This window comes from Rattus rattus, chromosome 16, assembly GCF_011064425.1.
Source record: "Rattus rattus isolate New Zealand chromosome 16, Rrattus_CSIRO_v1, whole genome shotgun sequence".
In the NCBI taxonomy this organism is placed as follows: Eukaryota; Metazoa; Chordata; class Mammalia; order Rodentia; family Muridae; genus Rattus; species Rattus rattus.
In genome coordinates, this window is record NC_046169.1 from 18,998,118 (window position 1) to 19,025,912 (window position 27,795).

The 27,795-nt window shown below is 51.3% G+C and overlaps 1 protein-coding gene across 1 annotated transcript in view; it reads right to left on the minus strand.

Annotated features, from left to right (window-relative positions):
- Stx1a (syntaxin 1A) overlaps nt 1-19,745 on the minus strand; it is a 28,233-nt gene extending 8,488 nt beyond the window's left edge. Inside the window, exons 1-7 of the mRNA XM_032886821.1 lie at nt 19,643-19,745; nt 6,554-6,631; nt 6,182-6,281; nt 2,539-2,613; nt 1,676-1,749; nt 1,466-1,574; nt 948-1,021 (exon numbers count right to left, since the gene is read on the minus strand). Of these exons, the coding sequence (XP_032742712.1) occupies nt 948-1,021; nt 1,466-1,574; nt 1,676-1,749; nt 2,539-2,613; nt 6,182-6,281; nt 6,554-6,631; nt 19,643-19,672 (540 nt within the window). The 5' untranslated portion in view covers nt 19,673-19,745. The remainder of the gene's footprint in view (nt 1-947; nt 1,022-1,465; nt 1,575-1,675; nt 1,750-2,538; nt 2,614-6,181; nt 6,282-6,553; nt 6,632-19,642) is intronic.
- Nucleotides 19,746-27,795: the final 8,050 nt, after the last annotated feature.

Consider the following 27,795-nt stretch of genomic DNA (forward strand, 5'->3'; position numbering starts at 1 on the left):
TCCTCCAATGAGCCGTGCAGCCAAGGATGCTAGGGACTCCATCCTCCTCGCTCTGTCCGTCTGTCTGTCCCTGCCTCCCTCTGCCTGGTGTTGGGATGAAAGGGACGCTGCATCATGCCTGCTTGGTACCCTGGCGGGCTTTGAACTGGCAACAATATGTTTTCCTTATGACATTGTGTGTGTGTGTTTATGGTGTGTGTACATGTGTGCCTGCATGTGTGTGTGTGCATGGGTGTATGTGTGCATGTGTATATGTGTGCACAGTGTGAGCGTATGCATGTGTGGTGTGTGTACATGTGTGCCTGCATGGGGATATGTGTGCATGTGTATATGTGTGCACAGTGTGAGCATATGCATGTGTGGTGTGTGTACATGTGTGCCTGCATGTGTGTGTGTGTGCATGGGTGTATGTGCGCATGTGTATATGTGTGCACGGTGTGAGCATATGCATGTGTGGTGTGTGTACATGTGTGCCTGCATGTGTGTGTGTGTGTGCATGGGTGTATGTGTGCACGTGTATATGTGTGCACAGTGTGAGCATATGCATGTGTGGTGTGTGTACATGTGTGCCTGCATGTGTGTGTGTGTGCATGGGTGTATGTGTGCATGTGTATCTGTGTGCACAGTATGAGCGTATGCATGTGTGGTGTGTGTAGACAACTTGCAGTTCTCTGCTCCTACCATTTGAACCTCAGGGACCCTGCTCAGGTCCTCAGGCCTGCCAGCAAGCTCCTTCCCTCATCGTAACCTGAACACAAGTCTTGAATTTCACCGTTGCCACAGACATTTACACGACCCTCAATCTGGTCCCCTCCCTTCGCTTCCGCCTCAGTCGGGTGCTGTATCCAAACACTACCCTGACCCTGGGTTTGGCCCCCCATACTGTGCTGTAATGTGGTGGGATGTGGTCAATGGGTCCTGGTAACAGGGGAGGGGTTCACACTCACCCCAGAGGCAAAGATGGCGGGATTCCCACTCTCCAGCATGTCTTCCAACTCCTCACTGGTCGTGGTCCGGCCAGCTATGGGGGGGATCACACTAAGTCAGGCCCTCTCCTGGGAGCTCAATAGCATCCAGCTTCCAACCGAAGCCCCACCCTCAACCGCACCTCTAGCTCTAAGCCCCGCCTCCAGGACCTTTTATTGATGGCCCCATCCCCATCTGTAGTCACAGGCTTCACCAATGGCCTCACCACCACCCCCTCCAGGCTATGTCCGCACCACACGGTCCTACCCACTCCCACTCTATCTGGCCCAAACACCATACCTAGACTATTCATGGCACCACCCCTCCAACCCAAATCACGCCCCTAGCCACAGGCCACACCTACCACTACTTGGCTCAAACCACAACCCCAGGCCCTCCCTGCTCGTGGCTCCAACCCTCAAACCCAGACATTCATGAGCCCCCTTTACCACTTGAGCCACAGGGCCTCCCTTCCAGCCCGGACCCTGCCCCAGCTCACTGATCTCCAGCTGCCTCTGGATGCGCCCTTTGCAGCGTTCTCGGTAGTCTGACTGAGTGGCGTTGTACTCGGACATGACCTCCACAAACTTTCGGGACAGCGTGGAATGCTGGGAGTCAGGGGTGGGGAGACAGGGGTACCGGTAGGTATTGGGCTCCACCGAGTACCCAGACACTCAGATGCCCACCCACCGTCGCCATCCGGCTGCACCTGCGTCTTCCGGATCCTCAGGTCCGCTGACGAGCGGTTCAGACCTTCCTCCTGCTCGATGCTCTGCTCGATGCCTGGGGTGGGAAGGTAGGAGGCCGCTGAGGAAGCAACACCCTGCCTCCATACATGGCCCTGCCCGTAAATCAAGGATTCCGCTCCCCTCCCAACCACAAGGGTTGGGGGTCACACAGAAGGCAAATTGTAAACAATAGTGGAGGTGGGACCGACAACAGTCCTTACAGCTGGGAGGTGTGTGCAGCTGTGCACACTCGTGTGTGAACACACAACCACACACCTGAGCACCTGGATGTACTGGATCTGGCAGCTCAAGGCACTCTGTGACCTGATAATTCCTCTTTTGTGCAGGAAGAGGGGGAAGGACCAGGTGTCTACCACCTGTAGAACATGTCCCCTACGTAGCCCTGGCCCCTGGACATGCATGCATGTCTGTGAACAGAGACAACATGTGGTCTATGCGTAAATCCTCTTCGGGTGGGCTTTTGCAATTTTAAAAATTATTTTTAGGGGTTGGGGATTTAGCTCAGCGGTAGAGCGCTTGCCTAGGAATCGCAAGGCCCTGGGTTCGGTCCCCAGCTCCGAAAAAAAGAACCAAAAAAAAAAAATTATTTTTAATGTATTGTTTCTATATAACTCTCATATAGCCCAGGCTGTCCCCAAGCTATGTAGCTTAGGCTGTCCTGATCCTCAGACCTCCACTTTCTGAGATTACAGGTGTGAATTTCCACACCCAGCTCATGGGGCTCTGTGGATGGAATTCAGGGCCTCATGTAGGCTGGGCAAGCCTACTGAGCCACGACCCCAGCTGCCACGGAGCCAGGTCCTCAGCCACCAGAGCGACTTACTCTTTAGCTTGGAGCGAACTTTGTTCGCTGTCTTCTTAATGTCCGACATGAGCTCCTCCAGTTCCTCCTTGGTCTCTATGAGGTAGAGGGGTGGGGGTGGAGGGTGGAGGGGGAGAGAAGAGAAAACATGGTGTAGATCCCAGCCTCTAGCACTAGGAATGGGATGGAGATCTCTGGGCAAACCCTGGCATTGTGATCTCCCTCCTTCCCTTGGCTATGTCTTGGTCTACAGCTGCAATTCTAGGCCAAGGCCACCCTAGCTACAGTCTCACCCTCTCTCCCGCTGCTGCCTTCCAAGAAGCCACCCTCCTCCTTCTCCTCCTTCGCTGCCTCCCCGCACCCCCTCCCCTCCCGAGATAACAGATGGGGCTAAATTTAAGGCTGGTCGGGGTGTAATCGGCCTGTGCACTTAACGGGCGCAGGGTGGTGGGTGAGCTCTGTTCACCTGGCTTTACCTGACGGAGGGCTCAGGAGGGGAAGCAGATACCCCCACCAGGCCGGAGCACAGTGGTCCAACCTTGCCTACCCAGTCGAAGCAACAGCTGACTTTGAACTCCTCACAATGCTGACCTTCCTAGCTGGTTAGCTGCCCTGAGTGTCTGAGACAGAGGGCACCCTGGTGTTGGGGGTGTGGGGGCGGTAACAGAAGAACAGTTTCCTAAGAGATGATACCCCGGGGTGGGGGAAGGATTGTAGCCATGGAGGTGACAGGTCACCGGGGGTCATGAGAAGCAAAGAGAGGTACAGGAGGACAGTGGCCCTTGTCCTAGCGACAGCTGTGACCTCGGGCTGGCAGAGGCCTCAGGCTGTTCAACTGCTCTCCCAGGAAGCCAGCAGGACCACCCTCTCTGCAGGAGAAGCTGGGAGCAGGTTCTTGGCTACCCCCCTTCCCTACCATACACCCTGGGGACGGGGCTCAGGGGTGACAGCAGTGGTGTATCAGGATGGGAGAGCCACCTAAGTGGAATGTGAGTGAGACGGAGAGGGGGCTCTGCACCGCGGAGGCGGGAGCCTTCCTCCCACGAACAAAAGGAAACTTGGTCACCAGCTGCTCTTGCAGTCTCAGCCTTTTTCGCTCAGACTTAAAATAGCCCAGCGGATGGCAGCCCCCGAGGAGGGGAGAGCCAGCATTGATCTAGGAAAGCCCCCGATGACCCGCTGCCGATTTTCATGTTCCTCCTTAGCTCTGCCCTGCCCCACAGCCTGGGTGGGGTGCCCTCTCCCCTTGGTGAGTGGCTGCCATCTTAGCCTGGCTCTACTGCTCCGTTCCTGGGTACCACACCCACTCTGTAGGCCACCCAGGGATGCTAAGAAAGGAAGCTGAGTAGTTCCGGTACGGTGTGTATGTCCAGCAGCTTAAGGGTCCCCTTGCCAGACTCCCCTTTCCTTCAGATATGATCTCATGTAGCCCAGGCTATCCCGAAACTTGCTGTGTAGCCAGAGATGTCTCAGAACTCCTAGTCTCTCTGCCTTACCTCCCCAAAGGCTAGAATGACTACGGACATGTGCCATTGATGTCTCGCTTAGGCTCTGCTGGAGCCTGAACCCAGAACATCCAAGCTCTCCCTCCTCTGAGCTACATCCAAAAGCTCATTGCTTTTCCTCTTACCACAAAATTACCATATTACACAGCCCACACAGGGACACACAGTGACCTAGATAACCACAGACAGAGACACACACGTCATCCTTGCCACTGTGGACACAGCTTTAGGAAAAGGGATGAGGTGAGGTGACTGGACTCCTTTTCCATGGTCCTGGGAGGTCCCCCTCTCTCTCCCTCCTAGATGTCTCGTTAGGTCCCACACACTCCATTCTGTCTTCCTAGGGGCATATAAAATACAGCTGCTGTCACGGCTCTTGGCTCAAATATACTAAACCAGAGGGCCAGAGGGAGACTTATTCTGGACCAGAGGGTAGGGGTCCCCCTTCCTTCCCTTGTCTTATGTGAGCCCCAGGGGTTTGGGACCTCCCAGAGGACATGGAGTAATAGGACAGGTCTCTTCAGGGAACAGTGACCAGGTATGAGTGGCTGGCTAGCCTAGGTCCCTAAGACAGAGAACTTGCCAGTCAATGCCTGCGGGGGCCTGCAGTTGAAACCCTCCCGGGCAGAGGGTCTTGGCTGGGCCCTGGCAACCTGGGCCCTGGTGACGTAGATGCAGGAGCATCAGGTCATCCTCGACAATTTAGTGAGTTCAAGACCAGCCTGGGGGGTGCTGTGAGCTGGATCAGTAGGTAAGGGAGCTTGCCGCCAAGGCTGACAGCCCGAGTTCAATACCCGGGACCCACACTGTGGAGGGAGAAGATGGAGTCCTGAAAGTTCAAGTTAGCCTCTGAATGTGCACATGGAACACGAGGGGGTGGGGGGACTGGACGGATGGCTCAGTAGTTAAGAGGAACTAGGTTCGGTTCCCAGAACCCACATGCTAGTTCCATTCAGTTCCAGGAGACATAATGCCCTCTTCTGACCTCCCTGGATACCAGGCACGCTGGCAGAACACTTGTGCACATAAAATAAATCTAAAAATATTAATAAAATAACAGAGAGACCAGCTTGGTCTGTATGGGAGTCAGTCAGTCTGTGTCTCTGTCTCTGTCTCTGTCTGTCTCTCTCTCTCTCTCTCCTCCCCCCTTGGATTTTTGAGACAGGATTTCTCTGTGTATCCCTGACTGTCTTAGCTCTGCATATCAGGCTAACCTTGAACACACAGAGATCCACCTGCCTCTGCCTCCCTGGGAGTGCTGGGATTAAAGGCGTGGGCCACCACCAGCCCCTTGGTTGAGACAGTATCTCAAAAAACAAAACCAAGCAAAACACAAGGCAGGGTGGGCAAAGAGGACACCTGACAGTTTGTCCTGGAAACCCACCTACCGGCATACATACCTGAACACTCACATCCACGAGCGGACACGGACACACACACACACACACACACACACACACACACACACACAGACTCTCAACAGGAGTGTTGAGGTAAGGCCAGGTTAAGGGGCCCTGTCTAACACACACAGGCTGCTCGTGTGAAGGGAGACAGGTGACTGACTTCCTGGAGCCGTGAGAATGCAGGGCTCTGAGCTCCCATGCGGCAGGGTGCCAGATCTCACAGGTAGCCTGCTTGGTCAGAGAGCTACCTCAGAATTGCCATCTGCTCCCTAGAGAGTCAAGAAGGGCGGGGCTGGGCAGGGCAGCCTCCAGTTCATCAACTTACTTTCCCCTCGGTCAGTGGTCAGTCCATCCATCCATCCACCCACCTACCTACCTAACTCCCAGCATCCCAGGAGAGCTGCCTGTCCTTCCTGTGGCCCTCGGGAAAAGCCTGGTGGCTGGGGAGGGTGGGGCTAGCCTGAACTGTCTTTGTAGGTGAGGAAGACCTTGAACCCTTTTTTTTTCTTTTTGGAATCCTTCAACCACCACCTGCTGGGATCACAGCTTAGTCCCGTCATCCATCCCTGGCTGTGACAAATCTTCATAGCAGGTCAATGTCTACTGGTGGCAGTGGGTGCTGACTTCCTTAACTCCAGCGCTGGGTCGGTACAAAGAACCCTGTCTTCTACATATGTATGTAGGTCAGACACCCACTGCCCCACCGCTCCCCAGTGCAAGGTAGCGGGAGCTCAGGAGCCCCGTCTTCTCACTTACTCTCATCGGGGTTCGGGGAGGCCAGGATGGCACTGTGTTTCCTCTTCACCTCCTCCACGTTTTCAGCAATCTTGTCAATAAAGCCCCGGATCTCTTCCACCTGCAGACCCAGGTCGGGGGGGGGGGGGTTAGAGGAGAACAGCAGGAAACCAGAGGAAAATGGGCCACAGCTCCCGGAAAACCCCAAGCATGGACTCTGCTAGGCATGGGCCTATTCACCCTCAAACTGGCTCACACTGGAGCACCCCCACCCCGGGGTGGGGGAGAGGGGGATGATGGCGAGCAGGGGTTAGGTGCATGCGAGTCCGGCACTGGCTCATGAGTGAGAAAGGGTTAGGTACAAGAGGGGACATTGAGGAACATGGTTCCCACCTGTTCAAAGAACTCATCCATGAAGCGGTCTCGGTCCACAGTGACAGTGACATCATCGTCGTCATCGCTGTCCTTGGCCTGAACAGGGTTGAATACATGTGAGTGAATATGCCTGGGCCCCTCGAGATCCTAAACTATGAGACATCTTCACACGAAGCTCGGTGAGGCTCTTTGACCATTTAGCTTCCTCTTGGGAGACAACCTGTGTCCCACACACTCTCAGCCACAAAGCCACCTGGAGGATCCCTACACACCCAGCACAGTAGAGAGGATCTGCCTGTTAAGAGGATGACAGAGTCATGTCCCCTCCCAGTAGTGATGAAACTAGGTTACCATGCCGGTGGTCCCTAAAATTGAAATCAGCCAATAGGCTGTTGTCCGAGTTAACTGAGCCTTGAGCCCCACTGGGGTCTCCAAATTCTGCCTCTTGGACTCTCTGCAAGCAGGACAGACTTCCTGCAAGCCAGGACAGACTCCCTACAAGCCAGGACTCCCTGCTCTCCAGAACCAACGGTCTTTGTTTTGTTCTGTTTTTAGATAGTGGCTCATTGTGTAGCCCAGGCTACGGTTAAACTCCTGACCTTACCTCAGCCTCTCGAGTGCTGGCATCACGGGTGTGTGCCACCATGCCTGCTTCTCAATTAAAATGGAGTTCAGTGTTTCCAAGACCTGTTGGTCCCAATGTCCCCAAAGCAGCCTTACAAAAACCACCACCAATCACCAGCCAGGGAATAATTAGACTTGGCTTCTCTCTTCTGACCACAGTTATTTTTTTTTCTTTTTCCATTTCATATGTGTGTGCACATGTGTATATATGTGTGGATGAGGTCCATATGTGTATGCATACTTGTACATGTGTGGGTGCCTGAGGTTAATGTCCCCCCCTTGCACATCCACCTTATTTATCGAGGCAGTGTCTCTCAATCAATCCCAGAGCTTGCTGATTAGATGTGGCCTGTCTTGCTAGCCAGCTTGCTCTAAGGAAGCCCTGTCTCTTCCTTCTGAGGCTGGATTTACGGGCAGGCTGCCACACTCGTATAGCATGGGGTCTGGGGGATCTGAATTCAGGTTCTCTTTGCTTCTGCAGCAAGCATTTTAACTGCTGAGCAATCTCCCCAGCCTTGGCCAACAAACCTGGAGTCAGCCAGGGTCATGAGCCGGCCAGTCCAATGTCCTTCCCACAGCCAAGGTACACCAGCGTGACCCTAGAACGATCACCTAGGGGCCGGGAGCTCAGGGCTCAGTCATGGCTTGCTGCTCACTGCAGAGGGTACTGCCTGCTTTCTCAACGTGACTCAGGTAGAGGGGCTGAGAAAGCCTGGTCAGGGACATACCACGCTCCAAGACTGATGCTCTTCTGTGAAGTGGGGACAGTGATAACTGACTGTAGGGGTAGAGGACTTAGAGCAAGACACAGACGTCTTCCTGGGCCCCATTACGTAGCCAAAGCAGGACCCCGCTGAATACAAGAGGAAGCGGCTAGAAGCTTCTCTGGAGGCAGCTCTGAGGCGCCCCTCCCATCTACAGATCACACCTCCTCCCCCAGGCAGCTAAAATAAACCCCCACTCTGCTCCTTCTCCCCGAGTGCCTGCGGACTCCACCAGGTGGCCATCCCTCCCCCATCCCACAGACAAGGAACTATTGTCAGACTTAGGGACCATTCCCGGATCTGGGGTTGAGTCACACGGGGCACTCCGTAGGGAAACTGAGGCATGGCACAGCCTGCAGGAGCTCTGTTCCCTACCACCAGGCGCTAGCCAGGTCCTGAGCAGTGGGACTGGGAGTCCTGCCATTCAACCTCCTGCAAGCTCTGGGACCCAGAAGAGGATGGGGGTACTAGGAAAGGTGGAAGGAGAACGTTCTATCTCCTTTGATTTTTTTAATTAGTTATTTAAACATTTTAATTAAAACTATTACATACAATCGTGGTATATACAGGAATACATAATATACCATATGTAGATAAGTATGCTCCTGACCTTGTAGGTCAGAGATCAAATTGTAGGAGTTGGTTCTCTCTTCCATCATGTGGGCCTTGGGGATCGGACCCACTGGGTTTAGCAGCAAGCCCCTTAACTCACTGAGCCATCCTGCCTGCTCCTTTTTCTTATTTTTAATTTTGAGACAGGGTCTCATTTAGCTCAAGATAGCCACCAAATCACTGTGAGACTGAGGATGGCTTTGAACTCCTGATCCTTCTGCCTCCATCTCCTAGGTCCTTAGAATTACAGTCATTTACTGCCATTACCCAGTTTCCAGTTTCCTCGTCTGGGAATGTCCAAAGCTGGGCAGGCCTATAACCCCAATAAAACTCCAGACGCTGGATGAAGCAAGAACATAAGGAGTCAAGGCCATCCTTAGCTATTTGGGGAATTCAGGGCTAGCTTGGGCTACATGAGCCGCTGTATCAAAAGACTAAAATGGAGCTGGTGAGTTTGTCTCATTAGTTAAGAGCTCATATTGCGTTTATGGAGGATCAGAGTTTTGGTTCCCAGCGCCCACAACCACTGCATCTCCAGCTCCAGGGGACCTGGCGCCCTCTGCTGGACTCTACAGGCATTTCATGCAAAGACATAAATATGTACTAAAAAAATTTAAAAATAATAAAAATGGCAGTTGGTGCATGAAGCCCTGGGTTCTATCCCTAACACCTGAGAACCCATGTGCCAGCCTTGCTGAGCCCTCTGCTCCACCCCGGGACCACAGGCACTGGGCTGGTGCCTCTCTGTACCTCACTTTGCCCTCCCTCACACAGGCACCTGACCTCTCTATAATCTCTCCTACTATTCAATCCCACCACCTCGTGAGGCCTGGACTAGATTGGAGACTGGCAGGGAAATGGCCAGACCTCATCCGTGAGGGCAAAGTTGGGAAGGGACCATTTAGGGGAGACTCTGAAGGTATCGTTCAGAGTGGCCCCAAAGCCAATGAGAAGTTGTGGGTCAGACCTCCCCATTATGTTAAAAACCTGTCATGGATCTCAAATACCCTGAGGCCAAAGTCAAGCTATTGTCCTAAGAACAGGCACCTCAGTGAAGAGAGGGATTATTTTAGTTCACAAGTCCAGGTTACAAAAGTCATATAGCGGCAGGAGCTTGAGAGAGCCAATCACATCACATCCAGTAAAGAACAAAGAGAAGGGCTGGAGAGATGGCTCTGTGGTTAAAAACACGTGTTACTCTTGCAGAGAACCTGAGTTCAGTTCTCAGTACCCACATGGTACCTCACAACCATCCACCCTTATTCAGTTTAGGACCTAAGGAATGGTGCCACCCACAGTGGGCTGGGCTTTGCCACATAAATTTAACACAGCGTTACACAGACTTGCCCATGGGCCAAGCCAGTATAGACAATCTGAAGATCAAGTCTCTTCCCAGATCTGTCAGGGTGACAATTAAAGCTAGCCATCAGCTGGACAGCGGCGGTGGCCTGTGCCTTTAAATCCCAGAATTTGGGAGGCAGAGGCAGTCAAATCTTTGGTCTACAGAGCGGCTTCCAGGACAGCCAGGACTACAACAGAGAAACCTTGTCACGGAAAAACAGAACTACAAAAATAAATAAAATATAAACTAAAGCCAGACATCACCACCTCGTTCCTTCAGTGTTTCTCACTAGTGCCCTTCTGTTTCTTCTCTCCTCAGTCCAGAGTCTACACAGTCCCTACGAGCATCTTCCTGCCCCTGCAATCCACTCTCTGTTTCCCCGTACTTCCGTTCGCTCCCTCAGACGCTGCCTCTATGGGGAAACCGAGGGAGTGAGGAGGTTTCCCATACACTATTCACGTCCTGGTGGGAGCCACAGCCACACTTCCATGCCCTCAGGGACCTGAGGAGACATTCCCTTTGCCGTTGTCTGCATGCCTCCTATGCCAGAGCGCTCCATCACCACCTTACCCAGACGGCTCTGCTCATGTCTGGAAGGCAACGCTGTTTGGCAGTCTCTTTTCTTCCCTGTGGTTTGGCTCTCTGCTATAAAGAACCCGTTCACGCCTTCTCCCTAGGGCGGCCGGATCAGAGATCTAATTGTCTTGCCGTCTTGCCGGTGTTCTCCCTGCCCTTCTTGTTCAACTGGAGTGTGTGTTTGTTCTACAGAGGCCCAAGGCTGGTTCTGTCCTGCCTCTGTCCTCTGTAGCACAGTACACAAACTGAGCCCGCTGTAGTCTGAGTAGTGTCAAAAACGCTGACCACGCCGGGCACTGGTGGTGGTACACACCATTAATCCCAGCACTCAGGAGGCAGAAGCAGGCTAGCCTGGTCTACAGAGTGAGTTCCAGGACAGCTAGGGCTACACAGAGAAACCCTGTCTCAAAAAAAAAAAAAACCAAAAAAACAAAACAAAACAAAACAAAAACAAAAACAAAAAAACAAACAAAACAAAAACAAAAACAAAAACAAAAAACAAAAAACAAAAAACAAAAAAGGCAAACGAACAAAAGCGGACCAAGACGGATGGTCTAACTCTATTCTTATAGCCAGAGCTCAAGGGCTGGCAAGATGGCTCAGCGGGTCAAAGAGCTTGCCTTTCATCCCTGATGACCTGAGTTCAATGACCTGGGTTCAATTCCTAGAATCCACATTTTAAAATGCAATGACTGTGTTTGAGATCTCAGCCCGCTTACGGGGAGTTGGGGGCCGGAAGAACCCAGTGGAAACATAAATGTAAACAGTCAAGCTGAAGGAATGAGAGAGGCCCTGGCTTAAAAACAAGGTGGGGGTGGGGTGGGGGTGGGGAGGCTGGTGAGGTGGCTGAGCAGGTAAACACGTTTGCTGCAAAGTCTGATGGCCCAAACTGATCCCTAGAACCCACAGAAAGGTGGACGGACAGAGCCAACCGTATGAAGTTGTTCACTGACCTCAACACTCGAGCCATAGAGAGCACAGCCCCACAATACCACACACGCACCCGCACACACACAAACACACACACACACTACCACACACACACAAACACACACACATACACACAATACCACCCACACACACCCCCAATACCTCACACACCCACAATACCACACACACACATACACACAATACCACACACACAATACCACACACACACATACACACACCATACACACACCACACACATACACCACACACACACACAATACCACAGAGAGAGAGACAGAGAGATGGGGGTGGGGGGAAGAAGGAGAGAGATACTACCTACAGAAGAGAGAAAATTGAAACAATTTTTAAAAATTACAATCACTTAATAATTCTTCTGAGCAAACCCCCAAACCGTCCCCTGCCCGGTACTTAAGGTTGGAGAATGGACGCAGGAAGGATCAACCCTGTTTCCTTTGTCTGGTCCTCTCTCGCTCTGGGTTTTCTTGAGTCAGGGTCTCTCTATCCACAAGGCTGGCCTCCCATGTCCATCTTTCTGCCTCAGTTTCCCTGATAGTAGGATTATGGACATGGGCCATGTCGTTCCTCCCAGACACATTCTTGACCAAAACAAAATCAGATTACCTGGCTCGGCCGGCCATCCCGGCATGCCTTCTTCCTGGTGTCCTGAGCAGGATGGACATGGTACCTGAACACACAGTGCTTACCCATGCACCAGGAAGGCGGCTCAGCTGGCAGACTACTTGCCTACCTCGAATGAAGCCCTGGGTCTGAGCCCCAGCACCCAGGAAACCGAACGTGGTGGTGCATGTCCATGATCTTAGCACTGGGAGTGGCGGAAGCAGAAGGATCAGGAGTTCAAGACCATCCTTGACTACATAAGGAGGCCAGCCTGGGCTACATGAGACCTTGTCACAAACAAATAACAAGCCCCAGTGAACACCCAGATATTTGCTGGGTGACTAAGGACCCAGGTGGGCGGTAGTGGAAGCTGCAGAGAAGGGCAGGATGATGTTAAGAACTTGGTGAGCTTCGGCATGGAGGTAGCAGCCAGACTCATGAGGTAAGTGCAGATCAAGGCCCCAGACATCTGATGGGCGGACATGCGCAGAAGTCATGCAGCTCCCTTGCTGCCAATCTGGCCAGTGTCTGTCTGTGCCCTTCTCCAGAGCCCTCTTCTCAAACCTGAAACCCTTCAGTGCTCAGGAGCCGCAAACCAGAAACATGGAAACATCTTCACCTCACCCCCTTCCTCCCTTCCTCCCTTTGTTCTATGAGACAGGGTCTTGCTATGTAGTCCAGGCTAGCCTTGAAAGCATAGAACTCCCTTGCCTCCACTGTCAGCTGTGTGACACAAACCCCCAGGCTTTCCCTCTCATTCACATATTGTAACAGTAACATTTTGATTCTTCCCAGCAGGTTTTGTTGTCTATCCCCTGGTTGTTTTGGTTTGGTTTGATTCACATCCAGAACGCTTTAGGAGAAGAATTAAAATTTTCTTTTTTCCAGAAGGCTGGAGGGATGGCTCAGCAGTTATGAACTCAAGATCCCACTGGCCAAGGATGGCCTCTTAATTCAGTTCTCAGCACCCACATCGGGTAGTTCACAAGGGCCAGCAACGTCACCTCCAGGGGATCAACGCTCTCTTCTGGAATCCTGGGGCACCTGGACACACATGCATATCCCACATCATCTAAAAACCCCCAGTGGGGGCTGGGCTCAGTGGTGGAGCCCCTGCCTAGAATCCCCCAGGTAGGGGCTGGGGGCGTGGCTCAGTGGTAGAGCCCCTGCCTAGAATCCCCCAGTGAGGGGCTGGGGTTGTGGCTCAGTGGTGGAGCCCCTGCCTAGAATCCCCCAGTGAGGGGCTGGGGGCGTGGCTGAGTGGTAGAGCCCCTGCCTAGAATCCCCCAGTGAGGGGCTGGGGGCGTGGCTGAGTGGTAGAGCACCTGCCTAGAATCCCCCAGTGAGGGGCTGGGGGCGTGGCTCAGTGGTAGAGCACCTGTCCAGAATGTATAATGGCCGAAGACTGATCTCCAGCACTGCAAACAAACAAGGCCAATCTCCACTGAGGTCATGATAACTAACTAATCCCAGCGTGCAGGAATCAGAGGCAGAAAGATCGATATATGTTTAAGGATAGCCTGGGCTACAGCAAAATCTTGCTCAAAACGACAACTAAGCCATCAGAAAACAAACAAACAAGCAAACCCACACATCCTCCTTGGGCAAGTGAAATGTCTCAGTGGCTTGCCACAAAGCACAGTGACCTAAGTGCAACCCCCATACTGGATAAGAAGAACTGACTCCTGTAAGGTGTCCTCCGACTCCCATGGTGCAGTGTGGTTCACGTGTGCCCCTTCCAAACAAATACACAATAAATAAACGGACAAATAAGAACAGCCTCCACCTCCAGTTAAGAGGCCAGCCTTGGTCAGTGTGATGGCTCAGCGGGGGGAGGGGGAGATGGGGGGGGTAGTCATTTCCACACCAACCTGGAAACCTACCTTTGATCCCTGGGACCCACACAGAGGAGGAAGGAGAGAACCGCCCCCCTGCCTTGCCTCTGACCCTCTGACCTTCTGACCTCCAGGAATTTGCAGGGCTGGGAGCAAGTGCCTTTCCTAGCAAAGACACTGAGGAAGACGGGACCTCACCAGAGCCGCTGAGGACAGGAATCAGAAAGCTGCCCCTAGCGGTGTTGAGGACAGTCTACGTGGTCTTCCTGGCAGAGACTCCTGTATTCTAGGACACTTTTTCTCCAGGAAGCCAGTGTGATTGCTCTGGGAGGCGCAGAGGCTGGGGGATGGCAGCAGGCCAGCCAGCAGGGTTGATTCATCTGTTGAGCCCAGCCAGCCCTGCTGTCTACCTACAGGGTTATTTTCTTTTTCCCTTCCTCTTTTTAGTGACTAATCAAAGTCAGTATCGCTAGTGAAGAGAGGTCGAAGCTCCAGACAGGGATACACAGAAAGGGGAAGGCTGGGTCCCCAGAAAAGCCAGCTCCCAAGGACAGCCTAGCATCCTGTCTCCACCTCTGGGGCTGAGCGATGCCTGCAATTCCACTTCCGATTTAACATTCCTGCCGCTGCCTAGGCTCAGTGCCCTCCACAGACCCCAGAAAGGGGCTGTGCTGGGATGTGCACCCTTAAATAAACCCCCGGTCCTCTCCCAACCTTATGTTTGTGTAAAACCAGTGGTTTGACTATATCGCTGGTTCTCGACCTGTGGGTCGTGACCCTAGTGGGGGTGTCAATCCTTTCACAGGGGTCGCATATCAGAATGTCATCACACTACAATTCATAACAGTAGCCTAATGGCAGTTATGAAATAGCAACGGAAATAATTTTATGGTTGGGGTCACCGCAACCCAAGGGGCTGTATTAAAGGGTCTCGGCATTGAGAACCACTGGACGAGATGGTTCTGTAAACCATTCCAGATAAACATGTGCTCAAGTACAGTGTATTCCGGACCCTCTCCCAGGGAGCTGGAGAGGGGTAAGAAAACCATACAGTGAGTCTGCTGTCACCTCTGGGTGACAGCAGCGCCGTTAAAATGTCTGCTTTTCTTTCTTTCTTTCTTCCTTCCTTATTTTATTTTATTTTACTTTATTTTATTTTATCATGCAGCCCAGGTTGGCTTTAATTGCTATGGAGCCAAGGATGGCCTTGAACTCTCTATCCTTTTGTCTCCATCCCCTACATTTCAGGATTACAGGCCTATACCTCTATATCTAGCTAGTGTCAGCTCCATTTTACAAACGAGAAGGCAGATTAAGCACAACTAAGCATAAGACAAGAGATGGTACCTAGGGGAGCAGGAGACTAGTGGTGGGTAAGGAAAAAGGAAACCCTAGGCTTCCTCTTCCAGAAAATTCTGCCTGTCTTATGTCTCATGGAACATGGGTATCAGGTGTGAAGGATCCTGATATCTACCCCCGCCTTTTCAAATTTTATTTGAACCCAGAGCCTCATATATACTTGGCAAGCGCTCTACCACTGAGCCACGCCCCCAGCCCCTCATTGGGGGATTCTAGGCAGGGGCTCTCCCACTGAGCCACGCCCCCAGCCCCTCACTGGGGGATTCTAGGCAGGGGCTCTACCACTGAGCCACGCCCCCACCCCCTCATTGGGGGATTCTAGGCAGGGGCTCTACCACTGAGCCACGCCCCCAGCCCCTCACTGGGGGATTCTAGGCAGGGGCTCTACCACTGAGCCACGCCCCCAGCCCCTCACTGGGGGATTCTAGGCATGAGCTATAGTAAGCTACATCCCCAGGTCTTATAGTTTTAACACTTTTTAGATTTATTTATTTGATTTTGTGTGTGTATTTTGCTCACATATATGTACCATGTGTGCGCCTCGTGCCCAGTAAGATAAAAGTGCCCTGGCTGTCCTGGAACTCTGTTGATCATGTTGGCCTCGACCTCAGAGACCGATGCCTGCCTCTGCCTCCCGAGTGCTGGGATTAAAGGCGTGGCCTCCACAGCCCAGCCACAGTACGTGCTGTTAGCTCCTCCTTTACATATTTATTTGAGACAGGGTCTCATTAAGTTGCTGAGGCTGATGTAGAACTCACGGCGGCGTAGTTCAGGCTGACCTCGAATTTGAGATCTTCCGTCCCCAGCATCCTGAGTAGCCAGCATGACAGGCATGAACCAGGAGACACAGCAGGCCTGGCACTGAGATCTTTAATTTGGGGGAAAGGTCTAAATTCTCCTCTCCCGTCACCGGCCCCTCCTCTGGGATCACGCTCTCTGCCTTCTGAAGTCCAGCTCCCTCTCAGCCACACACATATCTCTCACCTGCTTCCAGGCTGGCTTGCTCTGACTGCCCCTCCACATAAATCCTCTGCCCGTAGTAGGTCCCCGTGTCATGCTAGCCTCGCCAGTGATGCGGGAACACTCCGTGTTAGCCCGGGAAGGTCAGTTCCAGAACTCTCCAGAGAAAATGGAGACCTGGGGCTAGGGCTGTCGTTCACTTGGTAGGGCTGTACGATTAGCATGCAGGAAGCCCTGAGCTCCATCCCAATCTCCTCATAAACTGAGCTTGCAACCGTGCACACCTGAAATCCCAACGCTGGGACACCAGAACTGCATGGAGTTTGGGGCTACCCTTGGCTACACAATGAACTCCAGGCCAGCCTGGGGTACTTAGTAAATTTAAGCGTCAAGGGAGAAAAAGAAAAAGCGAAAAAAAGAAAAGAAAAGAAAAAAAAAGAAATCAGTGTGCAGAACCCTCGTGCTTGCTATCCTATCATTTGGGAGGTGGAAGCTGCAAGATCATGAGTTCAAGGCCACCCTGGGCTACATAACACGTTTAAGATCAGCTCTTCTCTCACAAATGAAGGAAAGGAAGGAGAGGAGGGAGACCTTTGAGTTGTGGGGATGAGGCCTCTTGACACCCCATGTTAGGAGAATACTCCTCACTCTCTCCCCAGCTGAGTGATCGTGGACCAGTCTTGGCCTCTGAGGGGTTAAGTTTCTGTGGACCCATCTACCAGGCTAAGGGCTACTGGCCCCTTCGGGATCGATTTCAATGTGCAATCTGCAGATCTGGGAGAGGCGGGGCTGAAGATGGCTGGAGGGCCGGGGCCCAGCCTGCGGCACAGCGGCACAGCGGCGGGCGGCGAGGAAGCACGCCAGCTCTTTCCCCAAGTGTGACTTTTATAAATAAGCTCCCTTCTTTCTCCTTCCTTCCAAATGTGGTGGTGCTGGCTGAGGGAGAAAGAGGAGGAGGCAGAGGAGGCAACGGGAGAGAAGGCAGAAGCAGGCACGGATGCCCTGTGTATGTCCGGCAGCCTCAGCACCAGCGTCTCCATTCCTGGTGACTCCGTGCTTTTGAAACCCTGACTCCTGGGCATCAGGGGTTCCTGAAAATCCAGTCACAGTCAGAAATCTGAGGACCTCTCCTCAAGCCCCAAGAAGCTGGGTACTGAGTTTTCTTTCCCCTTTTTCGTTTCCCAGGGATCCCATACTCTATAGCATCAAAATCCTCGTGAGGCTGAGAGTGATGGTGAATCAAGGGTCCTTCTGCCTCCACCCTCGAATGCTGACTTGATTGACAGGTGCCCCGCCCCCTACGGGTTAACGCTAGGCAAATGTCTACAGTTTGAGCTAGCTTTCTGGTCCCAAGTGTGCTGTTTGCATCTCACAAACTGGAAATCCAGGACGGGAGAACAAGGGATTTCTAAGAACGGCAGTGGCCCCCAAGACTACTTCATCCCAGCCATGCCTGGAACAGCTAGGACCCTCCCTCCCCGCCACCGGACAAGGTCAGTTGGCTGAGAGGGCTGTCTCCAGTGGATCTGATGGGGTAGAATCCATGTGGTGTTAGTCTGAAGTCAAGTTTGTCAGCCTTATGCGGGGCTACCCAGGACAGTGTCGAGGGCATAGCTCTAGGTTGAAGCTCTCTGACCCCGATCGACCTCCTTTACAAACAAGCGGGCCACTTTTGCTGTGCCTCAATTTCAGATTTAGCAGAGAGGCCGAAGGCTGAGAAGCAAAGGGCTGCGTATCGTACGGAGAGAGGCCTGTGTTCGTGTCACTTGGTTCCCTCACACTCTCACGACGGTCACACTGGGTACCCCAACACGGGCACGACCACATCACTGCCACCTATCACCTGGACATGCTATCTGACTCAAATTTGGCACCAGTCTGACACAATGGTGCATGCTGTCATCTCAGTGCTCATGAAGTCGAGGCAGGAGGGTTGCTTTGAGTTTTTTTTTTTTTTTTTTTTTTTTTTTTTTTGGAGCTGGGGACCGAACCCAGGGCCTTTTGCTTGCTAGGCAAGCGCTCTACCACTGGGCTAAAACCCCAACCCCTGCTTTGAGTTTAAGACCCATCGGGTTTACATAGTTCCAAGCCAGCCTGGGCTACAGAGAAAGCTTTTACATTTAGATAAATAAATAAATAAATAAATAAATAAATAAATAAATGACATAAAAACACCGGAAACTTGGGGGCAGCGACCAGGGGAGGGTGGGGGAAGTGTTTAAGGACTATATATGACATGAAAGGCTGCCTATTTCCTTTGAAATAGATGAGGCACTGGGCACCCAGCCAAGAATAACACAGGTCTGAAGGCATGTGGGGGTGGGCTGCAGGTCGGGAACAGGACGAAGGCTAGACTGGAGAGTACAGATGTGGCTGGTATTATGGTAGGGGGATCCAGGCACAAATGGAGAAGCTAGGCAGAAATCCCAGCCTTTAGATCAAAAGCCCCCAAACAAAACTTTCCATGAAAGGCTGGAAGTAGGGCACAAGAGGAGGGTTCTAGGAAGCCACCCAGCTTGGGGGGGGAGGCACCCAGAAATCAACGGGTGGGGCTTGTTGGGGAATCATATAAGACAACCTGATAAAGTGCCCTTATTCAACCCTCCCACGGGAGGGCTTAATTTCTGTCCCTCTGTGATCTGAAACCAGAGAAAGGACACTCCCCTGTGTGTTAAAAGTAGGCGACTGGGGTCTCAGGATTGAAGGATCATGGGCTCTGACTTCCACAGAACCTATCTACTGCCTTCCACTCATCTCGAAACCCCGCCCCAAGAGCCACACCCCAGAGGCCTCCGTCACACAGGTAGGAAAATAGACCCAGGTCGCATTCAGACCTGGAAATCCGGGAAGGGTCTGGACAATGACAGCTTGGGTAGCCTAGAAGCCCAAAGGTGGACCAAAGGTAGATATGGTTGAGTCCTTTAATTCAGAGCAAGACGGGATCCCTACAGCGACCAGGGTGGATCGGGAGCCACAGGTGATGGGAGCCACAGGTGATGGGGAGCCCCAAGAGACGGCTCCTGCAGAGGCCACCCCCACCCGGCGGCCTCGTTTCCGCAGCGCGCCTAAGGATGGGGTTGGGAGGGGAACTCTGGGCAGGGGGTGGGAGGGAGACGAGAGGCTCAGCCTCCAGGGGACAGTGCAAGGACGGTGACAAGCGGGCGGAGAACAGGTCACGATTTTGCATCCCTCCACCGAAACCCCATAACAGCCCTCTAATCGCCCCCAAACAGGAGCGCCCCGAAAAGTTCCTCAAAACCCCAGGTTTTAGCCATCGGTCCTGGTGCTGAAGAGCTCGAGTCCGTGACCAGAAGTAGATCGGAGGGGTGGGACTCCCATGGGGTTCCGGGGGTCCCCCAGGCTTGCTAGGCTCCTTCCGTCCCCTTGTGGGCGCCCCGGTGGCATGCCGGAACCAAGTGGAGAATTACAAGGCGCGGGGTGAGCGGAGCGCGGGGATCGGACTCACCGTGCGGAGCTCCTGGGTTCGGTCCTTCATGCTCCCGGGAGTGGCAGTAGGCGCCGGCTGCAACCGAGTAAGCCCCGCATGCGCGGATGCCGCCCCGCGGCTGCGCAGCGCCAGCCCGCGCCCCGCCCCAGTCCCTGGGACCCCCAAGCCCAACCCCAGATGGCCACGCCCATCATCCGTCCACGCCCGGATAGGTCCCGCCCCGGGCTCCGCCCCCGGAGAGCGCAAAGGGGTACAAACCCAGCCTTCCGGACCAGGTTCTTCCTCCACGCATCAACTAGTGTTCTCTATCGATGTGGCTCCAATTTCCTGGCCCTCCTGTGCCTCAGCCCCGCTTCCTCTCAGCCACCCATTATCTAGACCCTGTATTCTGACCCTCGGAGTCTTTTCTATCCCCTAGATTTGCTGGAGTGGAACCCTTCTCACTTTGTTTTAGTGATAGTCTCACTGTATAGCCCAGGCAAGCCTTGAACTCCTGCTCCAACCTCAGCCTGAGGAGTACAGGGTTTGCAGGCATGAGCCTCCATGCCAGGTTTGAAAATCCCTTCTCGAACTGATTGCCTCAGGACCTCCAGCACCCCCTCTTTTCCCTAAATCAAAATCCCCCTCCTTGTCCTGAGATGCTTGAATAGGTAAAGATGCTTTCCACCGAGTTCCAGCGCGGCGGCAGTGGCATATACCTTTAATCCTAGTAGGCAGATCTCTGAGTTCAAGTCCAGCCTGACCTACTAAGCGAGTTCCAGGACAGTCAAAGGTGCGCAGAGAAAACCTGTCTTGAAAAAAATAACAACAAAAAGCCAATGATTGGAGTTCTATCCCTGGGACCCACGTGACTGAAGAAAGGAAGCAACTCCTGTAAATTGTTCTCTGACCTCCACATGAGTGAACTCTATGGCACACATATGTGCAACGACACAAAGGAGGCAGGGGACACACGAACGGGTGAAGATAAAACAAAATAAAATCCCTCTCGGTAGTGGTCAACCCTAAGCCTTCCCACCTCTCCGAGTATCGTGTCGCCAGACTGGGACGCTACCTTCTTACTTTCCCAAGGGTTTCTCAGCTCACCTGTTGGGTTCAAGGTGACTGTCTTTCTCTTTACAGACACTAAACAAACAAACAAATAAAAGATAAAAATGTTTAAGATGGGGGGGCTGAAGAGATGGCCCAGTGGTTATGAGCACTCGACTGCTCTTCCAGAGGTCCCGAGTTCAATTCCCAGCAACCACATGGTGGCTCACAACCATCTGTAATGGGATCTGATGCCCTCTTCTACTGTGTGTCTTAAGTGAGCAACAGTGTACTCATATAAATAGAATAAATAAATCTTTTAAAAATTTATAAAATGTTTAAGATTTTTTTTAAAAGAAAGGCTTGCCACACTCAGCCCTTCATGCCTCCAGCCCAGAGTTCAAATACCAGGCCTGACGTCTTATTTCCTGTGCAGAAGCTGTAGGCTTCGCAGACCCAAGCCCAGTGGAAAGATCGTGGCAGTACCTGCAGGGCAATGTGAATGGTGTGCCAGTCGGTTGACATGTACCTTTTAGCTCCCTGCCAGCATCTCATTACACAGCACACACACACACACACACACACACACACACACACACACACACACACACCGTCATCTGCCAGCCCCTCCTTTTGTGTAAGTGGTCTCAGGCTTTCTTGACCCCCGGCCAGGCACACCTACACTTTCTTGTACACTAGGGTTACTAAGGCATGGTTCTGGATCCGATTCAGCCACCTGCTGCCCAGTGTGGCTGGCCCTGGCACTTCTCCCAGACTTTCCGTGCAGGTTAGAGGGCTGGCTCACAGGCAAGCTGGGACACTGGCTCAGCCTTTCCTCTGTCCCTAGAAAAATCTGACAGGAGACAAATGTGTCCTGGCGTAGGAGAGAGCCATATCCTTTCCAGTTGTCTAGACACCAACATTATGCTATATTTTATTTTTAATATTTGTTACATCATTTATTTGTGTGCCCGATAATGCCACGGCTCACACAGAAAGGTCAGGACGACTTGCTGGAGTCAGTTCTCTGCTTCCGCCGTGTGGGTCCTAGGGATCAATCCAGGTCATCAGACTTGGTAGCAAGTGCCTTTACTTAGTGACTCAGTGAGCCATCTTATCGTGTGTGTGTGTGTGTGTGTGTGTGTGTGTGTGTGTGTGTGTGTGTTTAAATAAAAGGTCTCTTGTATCTCAGGTTGAACCCAAACTTACTATGTAGCTGAAGATGACCTTGAAGCCCTGATCTTCCTCTCTTTCTATTGCTAAGATTCCTTCCCCGACTCCAAGATCCCCCAAACAAACCAAGACAATGCAACCAAAGTTCACCCCGGGCAACCAACAAGTCTATAGGCCTTACTTACAGAGCATAGGGAAGGGGTTTCTTACAGGTGTATGGATGTTCCCTTCCCCCACCCCCAAGGTGGTTTGAATCGGAATGGCTCCTATAGATCCACAGGGAGTGGCTCCATTAGCAGGTGTAGCCTTGTTGGAGGAAGTGTGTCGCTGTGGAGGTGGGCCTTGAGGTTATCTATGCTCAAACTATGCCCATTGTGGTTAACAGTCTCCCTCTGCTGCCTGCAGATGATGCAGAACTCTCGGCTCCTTCTCTAGCACCACGTCTTCCTGCTACGATGATAAAGGACTGAACCTCTGAAACTGTAAGCCAGCCTCAATCGAACTTTTTTTTTTTTTTTTTTTTTTTTTGTTCTTTTTTTGAGCTGGGGACCGAACCCAGGGCCTTGCGCTTCCTAGGCAAGCGCTCTACCACTGAGCTAAATCCCAACCCCTTGAACGTTTTAATTTAAAAGAATTGCCATGGTCATGGTATCTCTTCACAGCAATGGGAACACTAAGATGTCCCCCAAATGATATTTCTATGGTTGCATGAATGGGGCCCCTTCCCCTAGGTCTCCACACATTTATATTCTAGCCCCTCCCTAAAGCATCAGCCGCACCATGAGGGAAGAATCGTATACAAGTGGTTGGGAGGGGTGCCTGGATACTCCAGCGAGGTTCCCATGAACCTTTCTGCTCCCTCTTTCTCTGAGGAAAGATCAATGCTCAACAGGCCCTTCTGGGGAAGACCTACTATGAGCAGGCCCAGCCCAGCTCCTAAAGATGGTGCAAGTTTGTCTCAGAGAACATTTGTCTATAACAGCCTGCCTCCCAAGTGCTCGGATTACAAGTGTGTACTCCCTTTCCCATTTTATGCACAGCTGGGGAAGAAACCTAGGGTTTCATGCATGCTGGGCTAGCATTCTACCAACTGAATTACAAGTCCAGCATTTTTCTTCTCTGTATTTTCAGACAGCCCCTCACACTGCTCAGGATAGCCTGGCATATATTATGTTATGTAGCCCAGGCTAGCTTCAAATTTAAGATCCTCCTGCCTCTGGCTCTTGAGTGCCAGGAGTACAGGTACCACAAAGTGTGCCATTATACTTGGCACACTGCCTCCCTCTGCCCTCCACAGGGCCCATTTGACTGACAGGGGAAGCTGCCGAGCCCCGATCTGTTGGATTTCCTATATATGGGGAGAGGAGTGTGGATCACGGCTGTCCTCAGAACTCAGTATCCGGCTGTGGGGTGAGACTTCAGGAAGATGAGAAACAGCTGCTTCCCGAAGAAAGCCACACTATCTTGGCAACATCACTCATGTAGACATGTTAAATATTAGCATGAAAAATGAATGAAGAAGTGAAAATGTGCACTTTGCTCTAAACTGTTTTTTTTTCTTTTTTCTTTTTTTCTTTTTCTTTTCTTTTTTTTTTTTTTTTTTTTTTTTGAGCCATAGTGCCATGACCCCAGCCCTTCCTCACTGGAGGATTCTAAGCAGGGGCTCTACCACTGAACCACACTCCCAACCCTTCACTGGGAGATTCTAGGCAGGGGCTCTACCACTGAGCCACGCCCCCAGCCCCTCACGGGGATTATAAGAAACACATAGAGTTACATTTCCAACTTCTAAAGAGTTATGTAATCCTCTTTATGTAACTGAGGCTAGCCTAGAATGCTATGTAGCCCACTCAGAATAGCCCCAAACTTGTCTCAGCTTCTCAAGGGATGGGAATTACAGATACCAGGTATGACTCCTAGCTTGAGTATTGTAATTTGATCCCCAACCCCCACCTCCGTGTGTGTGTGTGTGTGTGTCTGTGTGTCACATGCACGTACATGCAGAGTGGTTTGTGTGAAGGCCTGAGATGAACCTCTGCTATCCTTCTTCAGGTGGCTTTTTTTTTTTTTCTTTTTTTTCGGAGCTGGGGACCGAACCCAGGGCCTTGTGCTTGCTAGGCAAGCGCTCTACCACTGAGCTAAATCCCCAACCCCCTTCAGGTGTTTTTTTAAAGCAACCTTTATTGTATAATTTCTACCTCTGTGCCAACTTGCTTTTGTCTTTTTTTTTTGTTTATTTTTTTTAAAGATTTATTTATTTATTTTATATGAGTACACTGTAGCTGTCTTCAGACATATCAGTGAGGGCATCAGATCCCATTACAGATGGTTGTGAGCCACCATGTGGTTGCTGGGATTTGAACTCAGGACCTCTGGAAGAGCAGCCAGTGCTCTTAACCGCTGAGCCATCTCTCCAGCCCGCTTTTGTCTTTTTAAAAAAGTATTTATTTTATGCGGTGGCTCATCCTTTAATCTCAGCACTTGGGAAGCAGAGGCAGGTCTATCTCTGAGCTGGAGGCCAGCCTGGTCTACAGAGCTAGTTTGGGGACAACCAGAGCTACCCTGTTTCAAAAAAAAAAAATGGGTATTTTGTCTGCAGGTTTATATGGGCACCACATGCATGCCTGATGTCTGAGGAGACCACAGGAGAGCATCAGATTTCCTGGGACTGGAGAATAGACAGCCCTAAGCTGCCAAGTGGTTGCTGGGAGTTGAAACCTAGTCTTCTGCAAGAGCAGACAATGCTCTTAATTACAGAGTCAATTCTCTAGCCACCCCAGCCCCATCTCCAACTCCCACCCCACACCGCCATCTTCACAGTTCTGAGGTAGAGTTGGTCATTGCTCTGGAACTAAGCAGGTGGTACTAGCTGACCAGGAATCCTCCTGCCTCCACGTCCTCAGCGTTGTGCTTACAAGGACACGCCACCATGCCTAGCTTTCTCAAGTGGGTTTTGATGATCAAACTGACCCTCACACTTCAAAACAAGCACCTCGCTGACTGAGCCACCCCCACTCCCCCGCCGCCTTTTGATGTTTATATTCTTTAACTCGGAGTCTCAACTAGGAGGCTTTAATCTCCATAGGTACTCCTTAGACAGACACAGTGGGTTTGAGATCAGCCTGATCTACATACAGGGCAAGCTTCAGGACAGCCAGTGCTACACAGAGATAGCCTCAAAAAAACTAAAACATAAAACAAATAATTAAGTCAGTCAGTCAATCAATCAATCAATCAGGGTCTCATGTAGCCCAAAGAGAAATTCACAACGTAGCCCAGCGACCTCCTGGTTTTACTATGTAGCCTTGGCTGACCTGGAACTTGCTATGTAGAGCAGGCTGGCCCGGAACTCCTAGAGAACTCCTGCTTCTGCCTCCCAGTGCTGGGACTGGAGGTGTGCAATGTCATGCCCAGCCCTGCTCCCACTTGAAATTAGAGGTCTCTGCCGAGAAGACTGCTTTTGAGGAAATTTCAGAGGGAGGGGTAAACCGTGTAGGGACGAGCCCTCGGGGCGGAGGAACAGTCTGTACAACAGCAACGACTAGGGAGCATGCCCAGTACCTGTGTGGGAACAGCAGGGAGGTGAGGAGGCCTGGAGCTTGTGGGTAAGGAAGACCCCGGAAGAGATGAAGCCAGAGTATGGGAGAGACTGGGCTTGAGAAGATTTAAGCGATCTTAGCCTATTGCTGGTGGGCCTGGGAGGCACATGGGCATGGGAGCAAAGAGGCACACATAGTATCTACCACTGGCTTTAACAGGATTGTTTCAGGTTAAAACGGGTGACAGGGGTTGAGGGCATGTGCAGGAACACAGGTAAGATGTGTCCTGAATGCACGGGACAGACAACCGTGACTATGGTGAAAGAGCTGTATTGTAGATGCTTAATAAAGGTGGAGCCAACTGAATTCAGTATTTGAATAATGGTTATTATCGTATTTTTAAAAAATTATTTATTTTATGTATGTGAGTACACTGTAGCTGTCTTCAGACACACCAGAAGAGGGCATCAGATCCCACTACAGATGGCTGTGAGCCACCATGTGGTTGCTGGGATTTGAACTCGGGACCTCTGGAAGAGCAGTCAGTGCCCTTAACTACTGAGTCATCTCTCCAGCCTGGTTACTGCCTTTTTAAAAAGCTTTGCCTGGCAGTGGTGGCACCTGCCTTTTAGTTCCAGCACTTGGGAGACAGAGGCAGGTGGATCTCTGTGAGTTTGAGGCCAGCCTGGTCTACAAAGCAAGCTCCAGAATACAGCCAGGGCTACACAGAGAAACTCTGTCTCGATGAATGAATGAATGAATGAATGAATGAATGAATGAATGAATGCTTTTCTTATAGCGTGTGTATGTGTGCATTCATACACACAGGTCAGATGACAGCTTGTAGGAGTCAGGTCTCTCCTTCCACCATGTGGGTCTTGGAGACTGAACCCAGGTCATCAGGTGTAGTGAGAACCCTTTACCTGCTAAGCCATGTCTCCAGACCCTTGGTATTGCTTTTCCAAAGACAAAAATGAGCTATCTATATAGCACACTGAATATCAAAGGCAGGAGCATTTTGAGTTTTAGCCTGAGCTACAGAGTAAGACTGTATCTCAAAAAGATTATTTTAAAGTGGTCCAGGACCTAGAAAAATGGCTCAGTGGTTAACAGAGATCACTGCTCTTGCAGAAGAGCTGAGTTCGGTCCCCAATACAACATGGGTGGCTCATGAGCACCTGTAATTGCAACCCCAGGGACACAACATCTCTGGCTTCCGTCGGCATCCACACCTATGTGCATGGACACACATCCACAAAGTTAAAAAGAAAATAAAGCCAAGCAATGGTGGTGCACACCTTTAATCCCAGCACTCAGCAGGTGGATCTCTGAGTTCGAGGCCAGCCTGGTAAACAGAGTGAGTTCCAGGACAGCCAGGGCTATGCAGAGAAATCCTGTCTCAAAAATGAAGAAATAAATAGATAGAACAACCAAAAATGAATACACAGAGAAACCCTGTCTTGAAAAAAAAAAACCCAATAAGTAGATCGATGGATGGATGGATAAATGGATGGATGGATGGATGGATGGATGAATGGGTGGGTGGCTGTGTGGGTGGATGGTTGAATGGATAGATGAATAGATAGACAGACAGATAGATGATGGATGGATGGGTGGGTAGCTGGATGGATGGATAGATAGATAGATGATGGATGGATGATGTAGATAGGATGGATAGATATATGGATAGATAGATGATGGATAGATAGATAGATAGATGATGGATGGATGGATAGATAGATGATGGATGGATGGATAGATAGATGATGGATGGATGGATAGATAGACAGACAGATGATGGATGGATGGGTGGGTAGATGGATGGATAGATATATGGATAGGTAGATGATGGATGGATGGATAGACAGACAGATAGATGATGGATGGATGGGTGGGTAGATGGATTGATGGATAGATATATGGATAGATAGATAGATGATGGATGGGTGGATAGATGGATGATGGATAGATAGATGATGGATGGATGGGTGGGTAGATGGATGGATAGATATATGGATAGATAATGGATGGATGAATGGATGGATAGATAGATAAAAAGTAAACACCTGCTGCTCTTTCAGAAGACCTGGGTTTGGTTCTCATTTCCCACAAGGATGGGTAGCTCAGGGGATCTGATACTCTCTTCCGGCCTCCGTAGGCATCGGGCAAAATACCCATATACTTAAAATTCAAACGAAAACTCTGTGTGGTTCACATCTTTAACCTCAACTCTGGGAAGGCAAATGCAGGAGGGTAGCAACCAGTTCAAGGTCAGCTTTGTCTACACAGTGAGTTCCAGAACAGCCAAGGCCATTTAGGCTGCCTATCTCACAGGGCCAGAGAAGACAGGGAGCGGGAGGGGAGGGAGAGGGAGTAGGATGTAGCAGGGTAAAGGATATTCCTAAATTTGAGCTTCCCTCTACAGCCAGC